Source organism: Oncorhynchus clarkii, chromosome 7 (assembly GCF_045791955.1).
Source record: "Oncorhynchus clarkii lewisi isolate Uvic-CL-2024 chromosome 7, UVic_Ocla_1.0, whole genome shotgun sequence".
Classification (NCBI taxonomy): Eukaryota; Metazoa; Chordata; class Actinopteri; order Salmoniformes; family Salmonidae; genus Oncorhynchus; species Oncorhynchus clarkii.
The window spans coordinates 62,398,967-62,418,731 of record NC_092153.1 but is presented as its reverse complement, the minus strand read 5'-3'; the positions used below and the strand labels follow the sequence as shown (position 1 = coordinate 62,418,731).

The 19,765-nt window shown below is 41.9% G+C and overlaps 3 protein-coding genes across 6 annotated transcripts in view; all 3 read left to right on the top strand.

Annotated features, from left to right (window-relative positions):
- Positions 1-84: 84 nt before the first annotated feature.
- Positions 85-7,320, top strand: LOC139413622 (adiponectin receptor protein 1-like). 2 transcript variants are annotated; one of them, XM_071161232.1, is made up of 9 exons: positions 85-204; positions 828-901; positions 993-1,215; positions 1,720-1,827; positions 2,178-2,349; positions 4,333-4,519; positions 4,675-4,862; positions 5,111-5,304; positions 5,928-7,320. In XM_071161232.1, exons 3-9 carry the CDS (start codon positions 1,072-1,074, stop codon positions 6,054-6,056), a joined length of 1,122 nt encoding a protein of 373 aa, XP_071017333.1. In that variant the 5' UTR covers positions 85-204; positions 828-901; positions 993-1,071; the 3' UTR covers positions 6,057-7,320. The 2 variants fall into 2 exon arrangements, with proteins under 2 accessions (XP_071017333.1, XP_071017334.1); XM_071161233.1 differs by lacking the exon at positions 828-901 and having other exon boundaries at positions 104-204.
- Positions 7,321-10,440: 3,120 nt separating this feature from the next.
- Positions 10,441-12,649, top strand: LOC139413621 (guanine nucleotide exchange factor MSS4-like). The gene is made up of 2 exons (XM_071161231.1): positions 10,441-10,821; positions 11,133-12,649. Exons 1-2 carry the CDS (start codon positions 10,669-10,671, stop codon positions 11,379-11,381), a joined length of 402 nt encoding a protein of 133 aa, XP_071017332.1. The 5' UTR covers positions 10,441-10,668; the 3' UTR covers positions 11,382-12,649.
- LOC139413620 (lysine-specific demethylase 5B-like) overlaps positions 12,589-19,765 on the top strand; it is a 26,075-nt gene continuing 18,898 nt past the window's right edge. The window contains exons 1-3 of one of the 3 annotated variants that reach the window (XM_071161229.1): positions 12,589-12,752; positions 13,168-13,335; positions 19,305-19,382. In XM_071161229.1, the coding sequence (XP_071017330.1) occupies positions 13,183-13,335; positions 19,305-19,382 (231 nt within the window). In that variant the 5' untranslated portion in view covers positions 12,589-12,752; positions 13,168-13,182. Of the gene's footprint in view, positions 12,753-13,011; positions 13,336-14,027; positions 14,095-19,304; positions 19,383-19,765 lie in introns of those variants that run through there. The other 2 variants (XM_071161228.1, XM_071161230.1) reach the window with 2 other exon arrangements.

Here is a 19,765-nt window from a genome sequence, read left to right as displayed (position 1 = left end):
CGTCTAAAACATTTTACATTTGTATTTTTAACCACTAGATGGAGACGCTGTTACGTTGTTTATGAGAACCAGTTGAAACTCTTTGCTTGGCATTGACTTGTCATTTTCGTTAACCGTGCTGCGTTGACTGTTCGTTCGGGGGTTCGGCTTGTTTTTGTGAGAATCGGGAAGAGATCACATTTCCTTTGACGTCTGGAGTATCAGGTAGCTACGTCCGCTGAATGAAAATGCAAAAGTTAACAAGCTACAACAATGAACAATATTGTAGCATTGTATTTGCAACTGTGTCAGTGTGTTTGGTATTTGTTCGATACAGCCAGACGTGACCAGTTTTCTTCGTGTATGCGAAAGCTAACTAGCTAGCCTATCATGCTAGCTAATGGCATTAGTAATGCTAGCATCTGCGGTTAGCGTACGTTACCTTGGGGCTCTAGCTAGCTATAATTTGCTGGTGTACGTCAGGAATCATGTCAGCCAAATCATATTATTGAAGTCGTTGTCTTGCTATTCCAGTTCCATGTTTATTCGGATGCTATTGTATGATTGCTTTGTTCTAAGGTAGCCAACCAGCTGACAAGTCTTTCCCAGTTTTGTTTGTTAGCTGCCAGCTAACGTTACCGTTAGCTAACTACATTTTTCGGCCGTCTCGCAAGAGCAATTTTGGTCTTCCTGCCATGTTAGCTGAGTAGCTTATTCGTCATAACTGTTGTCAAATACTAATTTAACGAGTGAATATTTTCGCGACATGGTATTATAAGACTTTGTTGATGGTGTAAAAATGTAACGTTATGTCAAAGTAATACTGGAAGCTGCAATTTTTACTTCAGTGCTGAGTGCAAGGACCATCTGTCGGTGGGAAATATAGACCTACCAAAGTCCACATCAGGTCCAATTGTCACAGGTGAAGTTAGTTACAATTTGGAATAAAGTTATTTCAGTGAAAAACTACATTAACTAATGTATTTATTTGTCATGATTTCTTGACTCTTCAGCGCTGGGCCAACTGCGGACTTGAGTGCCAGGCTTTAGTAGTACACACGGGCAGAGGACAGGTCATCAGGCAGTCTCCCTATGTCAGGCCGAAACGGGTCTGCGAGTGATGCAGACTGTCGGATCTCAGAGGACTGCCGGGTCCCGGATGTGGAGCTGATGGAGCTGGGACCCCTGCTGGAGGAGACAGGACGGCAGACAGCGGGGAAAGGCATGATGTCAGAAGTGAGAGTGGGGGAGACAGGTTACGTCCCATATGGCACCCTATTCCCTACACAGTGCTCAAATTTTGATCAGCGCCCTAGTCAAAAGTAGTGCACTATATAGGGTGCCATTTGGAATGCCACCTGACTCAACTCCTCGATTACCACAGGTATTAGGTATTTTCTAAAGTGGGCGCAGAATCTTCCAAATCAACATTTGGAAGATTCAGGTGTCTAGTGAACCATGGGGTGTATTCAGAGAGGTGAAAGTTCAGAACGTTGCAGATCTCCCCATTGGCCTATTCTACATCCAAACAAACTGTGAATATGCCCCAGTTGAAGACAAAACCAATCTAAGTGGTCATTGGGCAATAGAGCTAAGCTTGGGTGGGGTCGCACCTAAGTAATGGTCAGGGAAATGTAGACCAAACCAACTGGGATTCGTTCCCATGTTTTCACTTTTATCCTGCACTGCAAAAAGGCATATGCTCTACTTGCCTAACTAAATCACCTTCTCTCTCTGCAGGAGGCCTCAGTTCTGCCTGATGAGGATGATGAAGAGGTGGAAGAGGTCCTGACGCTGCCCCTCCAGGCTCACCACGCAATGGAGAAGATGGAGGAGTTTGTGCACAAAGTAGGCATCATTGGGCTGTTCCAGATAGCAGGATCAATAAGTTAGCCAGCTAAGTTTGATAAGCAGCTAAAGTATCTCTTGATTTTCTGATTCATTTAGAAAGCTAAACTTGAATATGAGTTGTTGGTTGTCGAGTCAATTATACCATGCCCATTTCAAGTCTATATTTCTCGAAAAGATGACGTTATTTCAGAATTTCTGGGACAGTTAGCTGGCTAACTCATTGATCCTGCTTTCTGGAACAGCCCCCATGGCTGCTCTGTCTAACTTCATACGCAGAGATAATAAGAGAATAAGAGTGCGGAGATGAACAGGACATTCATGGTAGCCTTAAACCCTTGTGTTTTAAGGTGTGGAAGGGTAGCTGGAGGGTCATCCCATTTCATGTCCTGCCGGAGTGGCTGAAGGACAACGACTACCTCCTGCATGGACACCGTCCCCCCATGCCCTCCTTCCGCGCATGCTTTGGAAGCATCTTCAGGATCCACACAGAAACAGGCAACATCTGGACCCACCTTCTGGGTGAGTGAGTGTGTGAGATATCTGAGGAAACTGAATCCTCACATGTTGAACCTCACACCATTGCCTATAAAGTTACAGTGAAGCACAAGCCCACGTTCCCCACAACTAGGGCACATTCAGTGGGTCCTAAGTTCAGCATGCTGCCATTAAGCAATGTACAGTTGAAGTCGGAGGTTTACATACACCTTAGCCAAGTACATTTAAACTCAGTTTTTCACAATTCCTGACATTTAATCCTCGTAAAAAGTCCCTGTTTTAGGTCAGTTAGGATCACCACTGTATTTTAAGAATGTGAATTGTCAGAATAATAGTAGAAATAATTATTTATTTCAGCTTTTATTTCTTTCATCACATTCCCAGTGGGTCAGAAGTTTACATGCACTCAATTAGTATTTGGTAGCATTGCCTTTTAAATTGTTTAACTTGGGTCAAACGTTTCGGGTAGCCTTCCACAAACTTCCCACAATAAGTTGAGTGAATTTTGGCCCATTCCTCCAGACAGAGCTGGTGTAACTGAGTCAGATTTATTGGCCTCTTTGCTCGCATATGCTTTTTCAGTTCAGCCCACACATTTTCTATAGGATTGAGGTCAGGGCTTTGTGATGGCCACTCCAATACATTGACTTTGTTGTCCTTAAGCCATTTTGCCACAACTTTGGAAGTATGCTTGGGGTCATTGTCCATTTGGAAGACCCATTTGTGACCGAGCTTTAACTCTCTGACTGTTGTCTTGAGATGTTGCTTCAATATATCCACATAATTTTCCTGTCTTCATGATGCCATCTATTTTGTGAAGTGCACCAGACCCTCCTGCAGCAAAGCACCCCCACAACATGATGCTGCCAACCCCGTGCTTCACGGTTGGGATGGTGTTCTTCAGTTTGCAAGCCTCCCCCTTTTCATCCAAACATAACAATGGTCATTATGACCAAACAGTTCTATTTTTGTTTCATCAGACCAGAGAACATTTCTCCAAAAAGTACAATTTTTGTCCCCGTGTGCAGTTTTAAACCATTGTCTGGCTTTTTTATGGCGGTTTTGGAGCAGTGGTGTCTTCCTTGCTGAGATGCCTTTCAGGTTATGTCAATATAGGACTCGTTTTTACTGTGGATATGGATACTTTTGTACCTGTTTCCTCCATCATCTTCACAAGGTCCTTTGCTGCTGTTCTGGGATTTATTTGCACTTTTTGCACCAAAGTACGTTAATCTCTAGGAGACAGAACGCGTCTCCTTCCTGAGCGGTATGACGGCTGTGTGCTCCCATGGTGTTTTTACTTGCGTACTATTGTTTGTACAGATGAACGTGGTACCTTCAGGCATTTGGAAATTGCTCCCAAGGATGAACCAGACTTGCGGAGGTCTAGAGATTTTTTTCTGAGGTCTTGGCTGATTTCTTTTGATTTTCCCATGATGTCAAGCAGAGGCACTGAGTTTGAAGGTATGCCTTGAAATACATTCACAGGTACACCTCCAATTGACTCAAATGATGTCAATTAGCCTATCAGAAGCTTCTATTTCTGGAATTTTCCAAGCTGTTTAAAGGTACAGTCAACTTAGTGTATGTGAACTTCTGACCCACTGGAATTGTAATACAGTGAACTATAAGTGAAATAATCTGTCTGTAAACAATTGTTGTAAAAATGTGTAGATGTCCTAACCGACTTGCCAAAACTATAGTTTGTTAACAAGAAATTTGTGGAGTGGTTGAAAAATGAGTTTTAATGACTCCGACCTAAGTGTATGTAAAATTCTGACTTCAACTGTATGTATTGTGCAGTTACTTGTCTATACTACATAGCAAAGAAATGTGCCTCTTTTACACAACGCGTTTCCATTTATAATGCTCCTGATTGTGTCCCCCATTGTGTTTATACAGTGTGCCCCATAGAGACCCCTTCCTATATGCTAATATTCATTTGTCATGATATGCCCTGTATGATTACTAGTTCACAAATGATGGCCTCACCTCTCCAACCCCCAGGGCTGATCCTGTTTATTGGTCTGGGCACGTACACCATTCTGCGGCCCAATATGTACTTCATGGCCCCGCTGCAGGAGAAAGTGGTGTTTGGGATGTTTTTTCTGGGTGCTGTGCTCTGCCTCAGCTTCTCCTGGCTCTTTCACACCGTCTACTGCCACTCTGAGAAAGTGTCCCGGACCTTCTCCAAGTAAGGCCGCATGCCCCCCTCCCTCTTGCTCATCTTGATTAGCTTTCCTGTATTTCTGAAAATAAATGTGACGTTTCAGTTCAGGTTTTTATACTTTAAAGTGTCATTTAAATGGATGCTCCTCTTCTAACCTCAGTGTTTTTGTTTTCCCTCAGACTTGACTACTCGGGTATCGCCCTGCTGATCATGGGTTCATTTGTGCCCTGGCTCTACTACTCATTCTACTGTTCCCCACAGCCACGCCTCATCTACCTCACCATTGTCTGTGTGCTGGGCATTGCCGCCATCATAGTGGCCCAGTGGGAACGCTTCTCCACGCCCGCACATCGGCCCACACGAGCAGGTGCTGCACCACATATTAACCAGCCTGTCAGAGAGTGTACTGTGACATGGATACAGAGCAATGACATATATGTAAATGTGTTAATACAACAGCTAAAAACATGAGAAAATCATCAGGAAATGCATTTTTCTTCTACATGTGTGTGAATAGCTGGTATAAGTTTGACCATCTTATTGTATCCTATACTATGACTGATCCAGCTGCTCCTGCTTCCACCAACCAACCTTTCCCATCCATGTCTCTCACAGGAGTGTTCATGGGCCTGGGACTGAGTGGCATCGTCCCCACAGTGCACTTCACTATCGAGGAGGGCTTCGTCAAGGCCACCACTGTGGGACAGATGGGCTGGTTCTACCTGATGGGCGCGATGTACATCACTGGCGCCGGACTGTACGCCGCCAGGATCCCAGAACGCTACTTCCCTGGCAAATGTGACATCTGGGTAAGTGTGTAACAGAGGTAAAAAATGTAACCCTATTCCATTTATACTGCGCTACTTTTGGCCAGGGCCCATAGGGGGACCCAAGAAAGAGTGTGGCTAATTGGGGATCATAAGAAAATACTAAATAGAGCTCTGGTCAAGTGGTGCACTATATAGGATATAGGCTGCCATTTGGGATGTAGACGCAGGCTTGTAGCTAGCTCCTGAACTAACCCCATGTCCTCATTTATATGATTATTATAATGTTATCGTCATTTAATGCGATGTTTGTCACACATGTTCTGCACTGTGGTTATTTCCTATATAGTACACCACAGAGGACTCTGGTTATTCCCTATATAGTACACCACAGAGGACTCTGGTTATTCCCTATATAGTACACCACAGAGGACTCTGGTTATTCCCTATATAGTACTGAACTGTACTGTAGGAATATGTGGCCCATGTAGTAATCAAACTACTAGAACTTGTGTTGCAAACACCATGCTCTAACCAGAGGAACCTTTGGACATACATTCCCTATTTAGTGCACTACTTTTGACCAGAGCCATATGAGAATAGTGCACTAAGTAGAGAATAGGGTGCCATATGGTAAGCAGCCTCTGACCTCCCTCTCTCCTCAGTTCCACTCCCACCAGATCTTCCACGTCCTGGTGGTGGCGGCAGCCTTTATCCACTTCTACGGCGTCTCCAACCTGCAGGAGTTCCGCTACGGCCTGGAGGGAGGGTGCACTGACGACACCCTTCTCTGAGAGGCCCATCTGTGGCCCCCTCAGCCATTTCCTGGTCGTTCCCCGTCCCTATAAAGTGCTGCTGGAACACGCAATGGTCCTCTGTAGCTCCTTTTCTCCGCCCTCCCCCACCCACCCGATTTGCTCATGTCATTTTTGGTTTTCTTGTGGTGTGTTTTTCTGCTTGTGCTACTTTTTCCCCATATAAAGTAGCTTTAGCCAGTGAACTATATAGAGGGGCATCCCGGTGATGCAGCAGCACTTTTTTTATTTTTTTTTTTATCAAAAGGGAGCTCTAGGCTCCACTTTAGCTCATGAAGAACAACAGGGGATTTTGACCAGATTGATTACATGTTTCCTTCAAGGATGGGAACCTCTGAGAGGTGTTGCCCTCCAGAGCTTCCCAAATCAGGCTGTAGGAGGCTTATGTGATAGAAAGGGTCCGGGTTGGGGTCAGTTCGTTCCATTTTTATTCTGTCATTATAAGGAATTAATCTAAATTAAATTCATTTTTAAAAATGTAAAAGTCATAATTTAAAACAGTGGGCAATTCCAACAATTGATTAAGAGTATTTTGTTGATTTCAATTTAGTTGACATACAATCAACTCCAATCGGGGTTATGGAACTTAAAGTCAAACAATTGAATGACTTACCTATAAGACACTGCTTGGTACCCTTACCCCTCATGTCCCTTTTCAATTGAACAGGATCTTGTATGATTGATAGCTGGTATGAAGCTAACCGGGAAACGCACAATGGGCAAATCTGGGAATAGGTCAACTCTTTCCCTTCTCAGCTTGAGATTTGTTTAATTTTAAGGCTATATTTCAGAACTCTTAAAGGTCAAATTATTGCACCTTAACAATATGTTATTACCATTAAACTTTGTCACTGCATGGGGTCCACCATGTAGTGAGTAGGAAATAGGAATAATATTTTAGTATTCCTGTGCCTTAGGCCAATGGAAATAGTTTTTAAATAGATGGGCCAATATTGCAGTCAAGTGAACTTCATTAGGATCTCCAGATATAATGATAACAAACTTTTTTGTTTTCTTGTCCTTATACCCAATGAAATCACTATTAAACTTTTGACCTCCAATAGTTTTCTCAAACTGCTGTTTAAGATTATTTTTTTTTTAAAGCTGACTTTCTGTGGCTTTATTACAAAGACTAAACAATCTGTGTATTCTTGACTTTGTGTTGTGTCCTGTGTAGACAAGTTGATGAATCATACATTTCCCTGAAATGTAAACCCATAATAAATATTTATTAATGTTAAAATGGGGAAACTAACCCAAGTCATGCATTTTCTGTCCCATATAGTGATATAACACTTCATCACACTTTACATTTCACACACATGAACATGGTTTGTCGAGCCAAATACAACCTTACAGTGAAATGCTTACTTACAAGTCCTTAACCAACAATGCAGTTTTAAGAAAAATAAGTGTTCAGTAAAAAAATAGATATAACAAATAATTAAAAATAACAGTAGCGAGGCTATATACAGGGGTAACGGTACAGAGTCAATGTGTACAGGTAAGTTGACTTAATATGTACATGCAGGTAGAGTTAAAGTGACTAAGCATAGATAACAGAGTAGCAGCATTTAAAGGGGGGGCAATGCAAATAGTCTGTAGCCATTTGATTACCTGTTCAGGAGTCTTATGGCTTGGGGGTAGAGGCTGTTTAGAAGCCTCTTGGACCTAGACTTGGTGCTCCGGTACCGCTTGCCGTGCGGTAGGGGAGAGAACAGTTTGACAAAGGTGGCTGGAGTTGTTAACAATTTTTTGGGCCTTCCTCTGACACCGCCTGGTATAGAGGTCCTGGATGGCGGGAAGCTTGGCCTCAGTGGTGTACTGGGCCGTATGCGCTACCCTCTGTAGTGCCTTGCGGTCAGAGGCCGAGCAGTTGCCATACCAGGCAGTGATGCAACCAGTATGCTCTCTATGGTGCAGCTGTAGAACTTTTTGAGGATCTGAGGACCCATGCCAAATCTTTTCAGTCTCCTGAGGGGGAATAGGCTTTGTCATGCCCTCTTCATGACTGTCTTGGTATGTTTGGACCATGATAGTTCGTTGGTGATGTGGACACCAAGGAACTTGAAGCTCTCAACCTGCTCCACTACAGCCCCGTCGAAAATGTAATGCTTGGTACTCCTTTTCCTGCAGTCCACAATCATCTCATTTGTCTTGATCATGTTGAGGGTGATGTTGTCCTGGCACCACACGGCCAGGTCTCTGACCTCCATATAAGGGTGTCTCATCGTTGTCGGTGATCAGGCCTACCACTGTTGTGTCTGTCGTCAGCCAACTTAATGATGGTTTTGGAGTCATGCCTGGCCATGCAATCATGAGTGAACAGGGAGTACAGGAGGAGACTGAGCACGCACCCTTGAGGGGCCCCCGTGCTGAGGATCAGCTTGGCGGATGTTGTTACCTACCCTTACCACCTGGGGGCGGCCCATCAGGAAGTCTAGGATCCAGTTGCAGAGGGAGGTGTTTAGTGCCAGGGTCTTTAGCTTAGTGATGAGCTTTGAGGGTACTATGGTGTTGAATGCTAAGCTGTATTTAATGAATAGCATTCTCACAAAGGTGTTCCTTTTGTCCAGATGGGAAAGGGCAGTGTGGAGTGCAATAGAGACTGCATCATCTGTGGATCTGTAGGGGCTGTATGCAAATTGGAGTGGGTCTAGGGTTTCTGGGATAATGGTTTTGATGTGAGCCATGACTAGCCTTTCAAAGCACTTCATGGCTATAGACGTGAGTGCTACGGGTCGGTAGTCATTTAGGCAGGTTACCTTAGTGTTCTTGGGCACAGGGACTATGGTGGTCTGTTTGAAACGGGTTGGTATTACAGACTCAGTCAGGGACAGGTTGAAAATGTCAGTGAAGACACTTGCCAGTTGGTCATGCTCGCAGTACATGTCCTGGTAATCCGTCTGGCCCTGCGGCCTTGTGAATGTTGACCTGTTTAAAGGTCTTATTCACATCGGCTACGGAGAGGGTGATCACACAGTCGTCCGGAACAGCTGATGCTCTCATGCATGCTTCAGTGTTGCTTGCCTCGAAGCGAACATAGATGTAATTTAGCTCGTCTGGTAGGCTCGTGTCACTGGGGAGCTCGTGGCTGTGGTTCCCTTTTCAAGTTTTCAAGCCCTGCCACATCCAACAAGCGTCGGAGCCGGTGTAGTACGATTAATCTTAGTCCTGTATTGACGCTTGTCCTGTTTGATGGTTCGTCGGAGGGCATAGCGGGATTTCTTATAAGCTTCTGGGTTCGAGTCCCGCTCCTTGAAAGAGGCAGCTCTACACTTTAGCTCAGTCACTGTATGTTTTAGAGTTACCAATGCTACTTCAATGTAGTTAATTCCATATTTGACCATATTTATACCACATTTTGTCTATAGCCCCAGCTTTACAAATCATATTTTATCTGGGGTGTTGCGTAGCAGTTAATCACTCATTCTATATGTTATGGAATGTAATTGTTACTTTCATGCAGGGGGCTATTCATCTGGGCTAGTTATGTAGCTAGCTGCATGCATGGTCACAAAAAGTTGGAACATTCTCTTTACCCAATGCAAACTATGTCTCTTAAGACCACACACCTTGGGAGTTCTAAAATTCTACCTGAAGGTACCAGAGATGGGGAGACTGGTTGTTTGCAATGACTTCCACTGATTATAAATACAGTATCTTAGAACTTGCAGTGAGGTACAGTCTATGTATGATAACTCAAAAATCTGGTTCAATTGCATGTCAATGCAGGTAGATTAGCGGTTAAGTAACTGGTGGAAAAATCTGCTGTTCTGTCCTTGAGCAAGGCAGTAAACCCCCAACAACAACTGCCCCATGTCGATTAAGGCAGCACCAGCACCTCTGATTCAGAGAGGTTAGGTTAAATGCGGAAGATATTTCGGTTGAATGCATTCAGTTGTGAAACTGACTTGTTTCTTTCCCTTCTATGGTGCCCTTTCACTATGAATAATGTGTGCGGTATCAGTCACATGATGGCACCTTCTATATTGTTGACCTTACTCTAACGAATTGGTAAACTGGGTGGATATGGTTATCACTCAGATTAATCCGATTTTATCACAAGTGTATGTCTATTTTGATCTTATCCAAAGGTAAAAATTGTTTGGTTTTAAACATATGCGATATAGTAGACTAACTATTTCCCAAAAATATAGATGAAATTACATTATTTGTTTAATTGTAGATAAAGAACAACCTAGCAGCAGTTATTTTAAAATCAAACCAATCAATCATCATATATGATGAAGGAACGATATAATTGAGCGATGTGGACTCTGAACGGAAGTTTCAGCGGGTGCACACTCCAGCAACGCTTGTTCGGTCGTTTTTTTTTTGACAAAATGTTGGTATGGCCGTGTGCTTTTACTAGTTACATTACTTGCACTAGCCGCTTGGTAATAGTTTAGGTATACTCTTTCTGATCAGCTTATACAGCAGAGGTGAGTTGACGCCTCAAAATTCACATTAATTTAGCTAGCTTGGTTACATTAGTTGAAATAAATATATAGAGCAGTGGTTTGACTATAGCTAACCACCTTAGCATTCGCTTTATAAGTGTAGTATAGTCACATAAATTGCGTTCAACATGGACAACCAAGAACAGTGCTCTCCCTCTGAAGGATGCGTCGACCGGTCTACGCTGGTGTCGGGGGTTGGAAAGAATATCAAGTCAGTTTTGTGCCAACGTTGTGGATCGAAGGTCCTCTGCCCAGGGATGGCGGTGTTTACGGAGAAGGAGGTAAGGTTTACTTTAGACAGTTGTAACCCCTAAAGACAAATGACCCTTTAAATTACGAGTTATATTATTCACAATAGACCTATTTTCTATCCGAATGGGCATTCATCAGTTTTATTTCAAGTCAGTGCACTGTCTAACCACCACCTAAACTACAGCTCAAAATTATATTTAGCATACAATGTGCAATTTGCTATGCCATGATGTGACTAAACAATGTCAGGGAGTGTAAAATCACTTCTGTATATCTATTCATATTTGTGGGCATTGTCATGATGAATCTGGCCTTCTATTTCCTCCCCAATATCCACCAGCTGTTCCTGCCCTCAATGCGCAAGAAGACCACTATCACCCAATCAGAGGGATCCGTGGATGGGGACACACTGACTACCCACTGGTTAGTCGACGACATGTACACTTTTGAGAATGTGGGCTTCACAAAGGATGTGGGGAGAATCAAGTACCTCATTTGTGCAGATTGTGAGATTGGACCCATAGGCTGGCACTGCCTGGATGACAAAAAGAGCTTCTATGTTGCATTGGAAAGAGTCAATCATGCCTAGTGTGGCCCATTGTAAGAACCTGGGGAAACTAAAGAGGGTGTACACATTTGGAACTGAAGGACAAGACAGACCAACACGAACGTCAGCCGTGCGCAGTAGATTACTTGTTGGGTGTCGACGGACAGTGCCTATTCAACATGTAGAGAAGTCAACAGAAAATGGCGGCAAATGTTCTGTGGTCAGAGGCGATAGGACGGTCACCCACTGCGCATGGGCAACATGCATTGGTCTCTCTTGTCCTTTAATTCTTTCCGGCCTTCACTTTCCCCTCTGGCTGGTGCTCGATGACTCTTAGTTCTTCAAAGCCAAGTGTTCTTCAATTTCTTTGTTTATTACTGATCAACAATGGTATTGATGTGGTTCTCTGAACAAATGTCTTATCAGTCTATAAAACTGTTATTCAATCTAATACTGTAACTAACCCATATTCATGTGTTATGCTTTGGTCTGAGGTTAACCCTACAGCCTTTGGAATTGTATTACTTGTATAGGCCTACTTGATATTACTTTCTACTTCTGAAATATTATCAGACTATCTCTGATTCTACAAATGTGGCCCATTTGTACTTCTACTGTTTGAATGATTAGTGTGCTTATCAGCATAGCACACCCTTCACATTCTGAATAATGGGAGTGGTTGTATTTGTTGAGTGTGCTGTATGCATTTGTTGCTGATACACTTCAAGTGACAGTGTTCTGTCTGTTGATATACCACATTGGCTTTGACTGCTGCTCTACCGTTATGTTGGCCCTCAGCTATTGCCATCTAACTCCAGAGGACCCCATTAGATCTCCACAGTCCATGCTCATCATGGACTCATCATTTTGATTCTCTTTCAAACAGTTATTAACTCTGTAAAATAAAATGTATCCCTGTGATTTTTGACCTGTTTGTAAATTCTAGTTCTAGAATGGAGTTCACCCTCATTGACTTGACTGCATGGGAAATTGAAAGTCACTTTCAAGACCCCTTTTAGCTGATGGAATACTTTATCTAATTTACACACATTCTCTATTGGCTATGGCTTGTCATTTTTACATATCACTTGTAAAGTCGGTGGCCCCACTCTGTGCACCTTCCCTCACACCAGAATCCAAGGAACTACACCCAATCATCGAGCCCATCGAGTCCATTTAAAAAAAACAAGTCCCGGTCACCACGAGGCTTTAGTATGAATGCGCTCATCTGTTTCACTTCCACTAGAATGCATAACTCAAATGTAGCCTATACTTTTGTGTACTGTAGGATGAATAAATAAGAATCAATATATTGTTTGGTACATTTATTCGTTTTATTTTAAACTGTACAGGACCAGAGGACAATTATTTTCACTTCAATATTTATCTTCGACCAATTGTGAATTACAAACGGTAGGTTGTGTACACCATATTTTGATTTCATGGGTTTTTGTTTTGTTTACTGACCGTTTGTTTGTTATTTACAGTAATCAATTTAGTTTCGTTGCTAGTGCATGTTTTTAGACAAGCCCCAATCCCGGAAAAAATGGCATGCCATGAATTTACCTTCCATGTGTAGTTATTTATTCAAACAAATATGTTATGTTTTGTAGCTAGTATGCCATTGTCGTGTGTGTGTGAGGGTATCTACTTTCTGAAGCGGAAGCAGCCTAGGTGCTGTCCCCCGACCAGATAATGCGAGTGCGACTTCAATGAGCGTGTGGTGATGTTCTTAATTGACGGAGTTAAAGGGAGCAGTTCTTCAAAGGGGACAGCTTTCATTGAACTTTAATTAAAATACTTTCAATCGTAACTCTCCACTATTTAGAACGAAGATGCGACGATGACCCAATCTCGGCCAAACGAGTTCATTGCTCCACCGGAGTGTCCTGTTTTTGAGCCCACTTGGGAGGAATTTGCCGACCCATTTGCGTATATCAACAAAATACGACCTATTGCAGAGAAAACTGGCATCTGCAAGGTCCGACCGCCGAAGGTGAGTGTCTTTAATTAGGGTAAAATTTCAAACTCCGAGTGGAAACATTTTCTAACTGTTGTTGATGACATTTGTGGTCGTTTAGTTATCTTTTTAGACATATTTTCAACATGGCGGATTGCGGCTTGAATTGAATTGCCAGCTTCTATGCGAGCGTAGGTTGTGTGTGCCTCTGTGTAGGTGTGCAAGTACACGCCCAGTGATCTCTGTGCAGACACACTCGCGACAAAGTTATAAAGTATCGCTTATGTTCCATAGAACGTTCAACCCAAGTACAATGCATCTTTAGAGGCTTTTGGTTAAATTGATGGGTGACGAGGTTGGTTACCTTTTTTCTTCCCGGGAGTTGTTCATTGTAAAATGATACGGAAATAAGACAATTCACCAAGTCACTTTAATGCCTTCCAGCTTGTTATCAATTCAATATTAGAATGTGAAATTGTAAAATATGTGTAATATATCAGACCATATTGCATTTTATATTCACTTGTATTGACAACACAATGTTTTGATGCTGGATTTCCGTGTGACAGCTACGTGCACAATGACGATCTCTTTATGGAGTGTGATTCGTTGGAAAGGAAAACCGATTAGTTGGTGAGGAAACTGCATTGTTGACTACAGTGCTGTAATTTTCATACGTGGGTTTACTTGTTTCTTGAACATGGGGGAGGAAGGTTCCTGGTTCTGTATTGGTCTGAACTACTTGTGACATTTCAAGCTTTCAGCCCATTGCTTATTTGACCACATTAGGTAATGGTGAGCACCGAGCGACCTTAAATCTCAAGGGTATTAGGGACAGCTTATTGTGCTGACTGAAATGTTGTTGCCTCTTGCCTACACAACCTAGATTATTTGATCATAACTGAGTGGGGCTGATTTTAGAGGCCTGTATGTTGTAGGCCTGCTGAGAAGACTCTTCTAGCTTGTTAATGTCCTTTCTTTGTGGTTGGGTGTCGACTGGATTGTGTACCAAGTGGATTTTCATTGGAGTGTAGTAACATTTATATTAAAGAATATTACAATTTTGTTAAGGATAATGTATAATTCACCTGTGAAAATGTGTACCGCTTTTCCAATGGTAACCAAATGGTTTACTTGAAGGGCTGGCCTCTGAACATTGGTTATCAAAACAAATGCCTCAAAGTAGCCTAGGTATTAAAGACGCAGTCAAAGTGCATTTTCATGTGTTTTTTTTTTTACATACAATTCCACACTGAGATTGGAATGTTGTGAAAATGATAATGCCCATTTGTGAAAGAGCTGTTTGAAAATACAGCCTAAAATTTCAGCCAATTTGGTGGGATGAAGTTTTGACCTTCCTGGTGGAAAATTAGTTAAATCCAATACAGCCATTTTTGTTTCAATATCAAATCATTTCTGGGTAACAATTAAGCAAATTACTGTGTGTTCAATTAAAATGGTCAAACATGAACATTGCTTCTTAGTAAAGAACTGTATATCAATCAAGAATATTGCTTGGACTGTCTTAGCTGTTATTGGCAGAGATTTGCAACTCTTTATTGGTCTACCAACTAATGTACCACCTGGTGATGTCATCAGTCAGGTCAAAACTCCATCCCACCAAAACAGGCTGAAATGTCATGCGGTCTTCTCAAACAGCTCTTACACTTAAAGGGCATTATCATTATTTTCACATTATCATTATTTTTGTTTCTTTTTGACCATTTTAATTAAAAACAATCATGGTAAGCTACCTAATTGTTACCCAGAAATTATTTGATATTGAGAAAGTTTGCATTGGACCTTTTTTGAAGATACACTATGTAGAAATCACTCTGCCATTTCCTGGGTGCTAAAATTCGAATAGTTGGCCTAATTTGTTTGAAACACAACAAGCATAGTGTAAGGAATCATTGTACCATCTAAACCACTGAAATATATTTTCCATAACCATAAATATTGTATTTTCAGATGTTTTGAAGCTTATACAAAACCGAAAGTAAAAGACTCAAACTCAAGACCCGGAAGCATAGAAATACTGCACATAGAACAGATCTACTGCTTTATATATGCTTTCAATGAGAGACAGATATATAACTCATTATTCTATTTGAATTTGGTCGGTCGCCCAAAAAAGTTATATATACAGGGGTTGGTTGTTAAGCGACAAATGACGTATGCGGAACCATGGGGCATAACAGAAGAGGTTGGCTTAGATTGGATACAAAATATAGCTTACATGTTGTCAACAATGTATATTGAAAACAGAAATGCATTTGCACAATGGCCACTTGTTGTCAAATACATCGTTACAGTTGTTGGTTGGTTAGTTAGCACATTTTTGCCATATTAGCATTGCCATGAAATCAGTCCAAAGGCTTCAAAACAACAAGCTGAATTGAGACATTTACATCTTGCACAGCAATTGTGTAATCTGAAATGTTGTGTTCATACAACACTGGATTAACATAAAAATATGCACTCCAGATCACTCTGGAGCTGTGCCTACTGTAGGTAGTCTAATGATGGCTGAATTTGGCTAGCCGTTCAGAGAATGGAAGTTGTTTGTGCAGAATGGGAGTGGTTATGCAATGGGCCTGTGTTGTCGTTGCTCAAATACTCCACAAAGGGGCTGGTGGAAATACAGCCAGAGCTGTTCTTTCATAAGCCATGCTCCCATCTGGGCCGTGCACTGCAGACGAAGAGTGCAGAGTCAAAGGGTAATCTATGGAGGCCAAATTTATGGTGGTCTTATCAATTCCCCGGCCACAGGGATCCATATTTTTTTTCCCCCCAGCATTTTTTGATAACTGCACTTTGACTGACTCGTCCACATTCCCAGCTGGATCACTTCTCAGTCTGAAGTGTCAGTTAGGTCTTCTTCTTTAGGAATTTGGGTTTTAGGATGGAGTCTTCCACTTTTGATCAAAAAGGGTTTTGCCCTATTTGTCACTTGGGATGAATTTGCCAAATAGCTGTGAGATAGAGGCTAGTGCTTGTGTAGCCTATTTAAAATTATACTTTTCTGTGTTCCTGAGTTATTATGCACATTCAAACAGGAATGCTGGCACTCCGATGCCATGCAAGGTCACAGAGACAGTGTAGTCTCCAAAGATAAGGAGGCTGTAGTGACCTTAATGTTCTATCTGCACCACAGTTTCTCCTGATGATTCCAGTCAAACAGTCTCTCTCTTTCTACATTGTAGAATAAGAGTGAAGACATCAAAACTATGAAATAACACACAGAATCATGTAGTAACCAAAAACGTGTAAAACAAATCAAAATATGAGTTTCTTCAAATAGCCAACCTTTGCCTTAATAGCTTTGCACACTCTTGGCATTCTCTCAACTAGCTTCACCTGGAATGCTTTTCCAACAGTCTTGAAGGAGTTCCCACATGCAGAGCACTTCACTCTGTGGCCCAACTCATGCCAGATCATCTCAATTTGGTTGAGGTCGGAAAATTGTGGCGGCAAGGTCATCTGATGCAGCACTCGATCACTCTTCTTGGTAAAATAACCCTTACACAGCCTGGAGGTGTGTTTTGGGTCATTGTCCTGTTGGAAAACTGATAGTCCCACTAAGCGCAAATGAGATGGGATGGTGTATGGCTGCAGAATGCTGTGGTAGCCATGCTGGTTAAGTGTTCCTTGAATTCAAAATAAATCCTACAGTGTCACCAGCAAAGCACCCCCACACCATAACACCACCTCCATGTTTTACAGTGGGAAATGCACGTGCCGATCATCCGTTTATCCACACTGCGTCTCACAAAGGCACAGCGTTTGGAACCAAAAATCTCCAATTTGGACTACAGACGAAAGGACAAATTTCCACCGTTCTATTGTCCATTGCTCGTTTCTTGGCCCAAGCAAGTTTCTTCTTCCTATTGGTGTCCTTTAGTAGTGGTTTCTTTGCAGCAATTCGACCTTGAAGGCCTGATTCATGCAGTCTCCTCTGAACAGTTGATGTGTCTGTTACTTGAGCACTGTGAAGCATTTATTTAGGCTGAAATTTGAGGCTGGTAACTAATGAACTTATCCTCTGCAGCAGAGGTAACTCTGGGTTTTCCTTTCCTGTGGAGTTCCTCGTGAGAGCCAGTTTCATCATAGCGCTTAATGGTTTTTGTGATTGTACAGCCATGGCCAAAAGCATTGAGAATGACACAGACATTGTGTCTTTAGAAATTTGTCAGATGTTACTATGAAATACTGAAGTATAATTACAAGCATTTCATAAGTGTCAGTCTTTTATTGACAACATGAAGTTGATGCAAAGAGTCAATATTTGCAGTCTTGACCCTTATTTTTCAAGACCCCTGCAATCTGCTCTGGCATGCTGTCAATTAACTTCTGGGCCACATCCTGATTGATGGCAGCCCATTCTTGCATAATCAATGCTTGGAGTTTGTCAGAATTTGTGGGTTTGCTGCTTTAGGATGCTTTACTGTTGGCATGACACAGGACTGATGGTAGCGCTCACCTTGTCTTCTCCGGGAAAAGCTATTTTAGGCATGCCCCAAACAATCGGAAAGGGGATTCATCAGAGAAAAATGACTTTTCCCCAGTCCTCAGCAGTCCAATCCCTGTACCTTTTGCAGAATATCAGTCTGTCCCTGATGTTTTTCCTGGAGAGAAGTGGCTTCTTTGCTGCCTTTCTTCACACCATGTCATGCTCCGTCTTTGCCTCACTGTGCGTGCAGATGCACTCACACCTGCCTGCTGCCATTCCTGAGCAAACTCTGTACTGGTGGTGCCCCGATCCCGCAGCTGAATCAACTTTAGGAGACAGTCCTGGCGCTTGCTGGACTTTCTTGGGCGCCCTGAAGCCGCCTTCACAACAATTGAACCGCTCTCCTTGAAGTTCTTGATGATCCGATAAATGGTTGATTTAGGTGCAATCTTACTGGCAGCAATATCCTTTTCTAAAGCCCTTTTTCGTGCAAAGCAATGATGACGACACGTGTTTCCTTGCAAGTAACCATGGTTGACAGAGGAAGAACTGATTCCAAGCACCACCCTCCTTTTGAAGCTTCCAGTCTGTTATTCGAACTCAATCCGCATAACAGAGTGATCTCTAGCCTTGGCCTCATCAACATTCACACGTGCGTTAACGAGGGAATCACTGACATGTCAGCTGGTCCTTTTGTGGCAGGGCTGAAATGCAGTGGAAATGTTTTTGGGGGATTCAGGTCATTTGCATGGCTAAGAGGGACTTTGCATTTAATTTCAATTCATCTGATCACTCTTCATAACATTCTGGAGTATATGGAAATTGCCATCATACAAACTGAGGCAGCAGACTTTGTGAAAAATAATTTTTGTGTGTTTCTCAACTTTTGGCCACGACTGTACTTGATGAAACTTTCAAAGTTCTTAATTTCCCAATTGATTGGCTCAAAAGCATTAAGAAGGAAAGAAATTCCACAAACTAACTTTTAAGGCACACCTGTTATTAATTTAAATGCATTCCAGGTGACTACCTCATGAAGATGGTTGAGAGAATGCCAGAAGTGTGCAAAGCTGTCATCAAGGCAAAGGGTGTCTATTTGAAGATTCTCAAATATATAAAATGATTTGTTTAACAATTATTTTTGTTTACTACATGATTCTGTTTTTTTCATAGTTTTGATTGTCTTCACAAATTTTTTTTTTCAATGTAGAAAATAGTAAAAAAGAACATCCTTGAATCAGTAGGCGTTCTAAGACTTTTGCTCTATTTTACTCAGGTTTGATTGGCATTTAGCCAAGTGTTTATTAGGAAGAGTGTAACAAATATGGATTTAGACTAAAGATGAACAGCCTACATTTATGTATGGAACATGGCCTGCCATGTCACAATGTTTCTAAACGGTGCAGTATAGATGACTTAAATAAACATGTATTCAAATACAGCATAGACTGTGGCTCAACTGATAATGATTCTTCAAAATGGAGGATGAGCTATGAAAAATGTGAGTGACTCCTCAGTCAGTTTGACAAGATGGTGTTGTTTACTCCTGCAGGAATGGCAGCCACCGTTTGCGTGTGATGTGGACAGACTGCACTTCACTCCCCGGATCCAGAGACTTAATGAATTGGAGGTATGTTCATTTTACTAAACTGGTTTATCCATACAGTACTGCTTTTTAATAATAGTATATCTAGTTACCATTATTATGAGAGACTGAATATGTACGTAAGCAAGTTTTTATTTTGAATATGTGGATTACTTTTTTCAAAATGAAAGTTATTTTGGGGGTTTTGGCCTTTCTTGTACATCGTCTCAATCCACATTATTATCCTACTCTTAAGTGGTAAAGAAATAAAAGAAAATGGACAAATAAACACATTAGTCAGATTAAGCCTAAAGAATAAGCTAAAGTGACTCAGAAGGCTACATTGATACATTTGTCTGTAGAACAGTGGCTTCAACAGGCTTATAACACCCAGCAGCAGGGTGTCTTTTGAAGCCAGAGTGCTCCCT

Bases quoted from the DNA above. Each gene is read 5' to 3' on its own strand.
- LOC139413621 (XM_071161231.1), top strand. From the start codon at position 10,669: ATGGACAACCAAGAACAGTGCTCTCCCTCTGAAGGATGCGTCGACCGG. The intron at 10,822-11,132 runs GTAAGGTTTACT...AATATCCACCAG, and splicing joins CGGTGTTTACGGAGAAGGAG to CTGTTCCTGCCCTCAATGCG.
- LOC139413622 (XM_071161232.1), top strand. From the start codon at position 1,072: ATGTCAGGCCGAAACGGGTCTGCGAGTGATGCAGACTGTCGGATCTCA. The intron at 1,216-1,719 runs GTGAGAGTGGGG...CTCTCTCTGCAG, and splicing joins GGAAAGGCATGATGTCAGAA to GAGGCCTCAGTTCTGCCTGA. The intron at 4,863-5,110 runs GTGCTGCACCAC...TGTCTCTCACAG, and splicing joins ACATCGGCCCACACGAGCAG to GAGTGTTCATGGGCCTGGGA.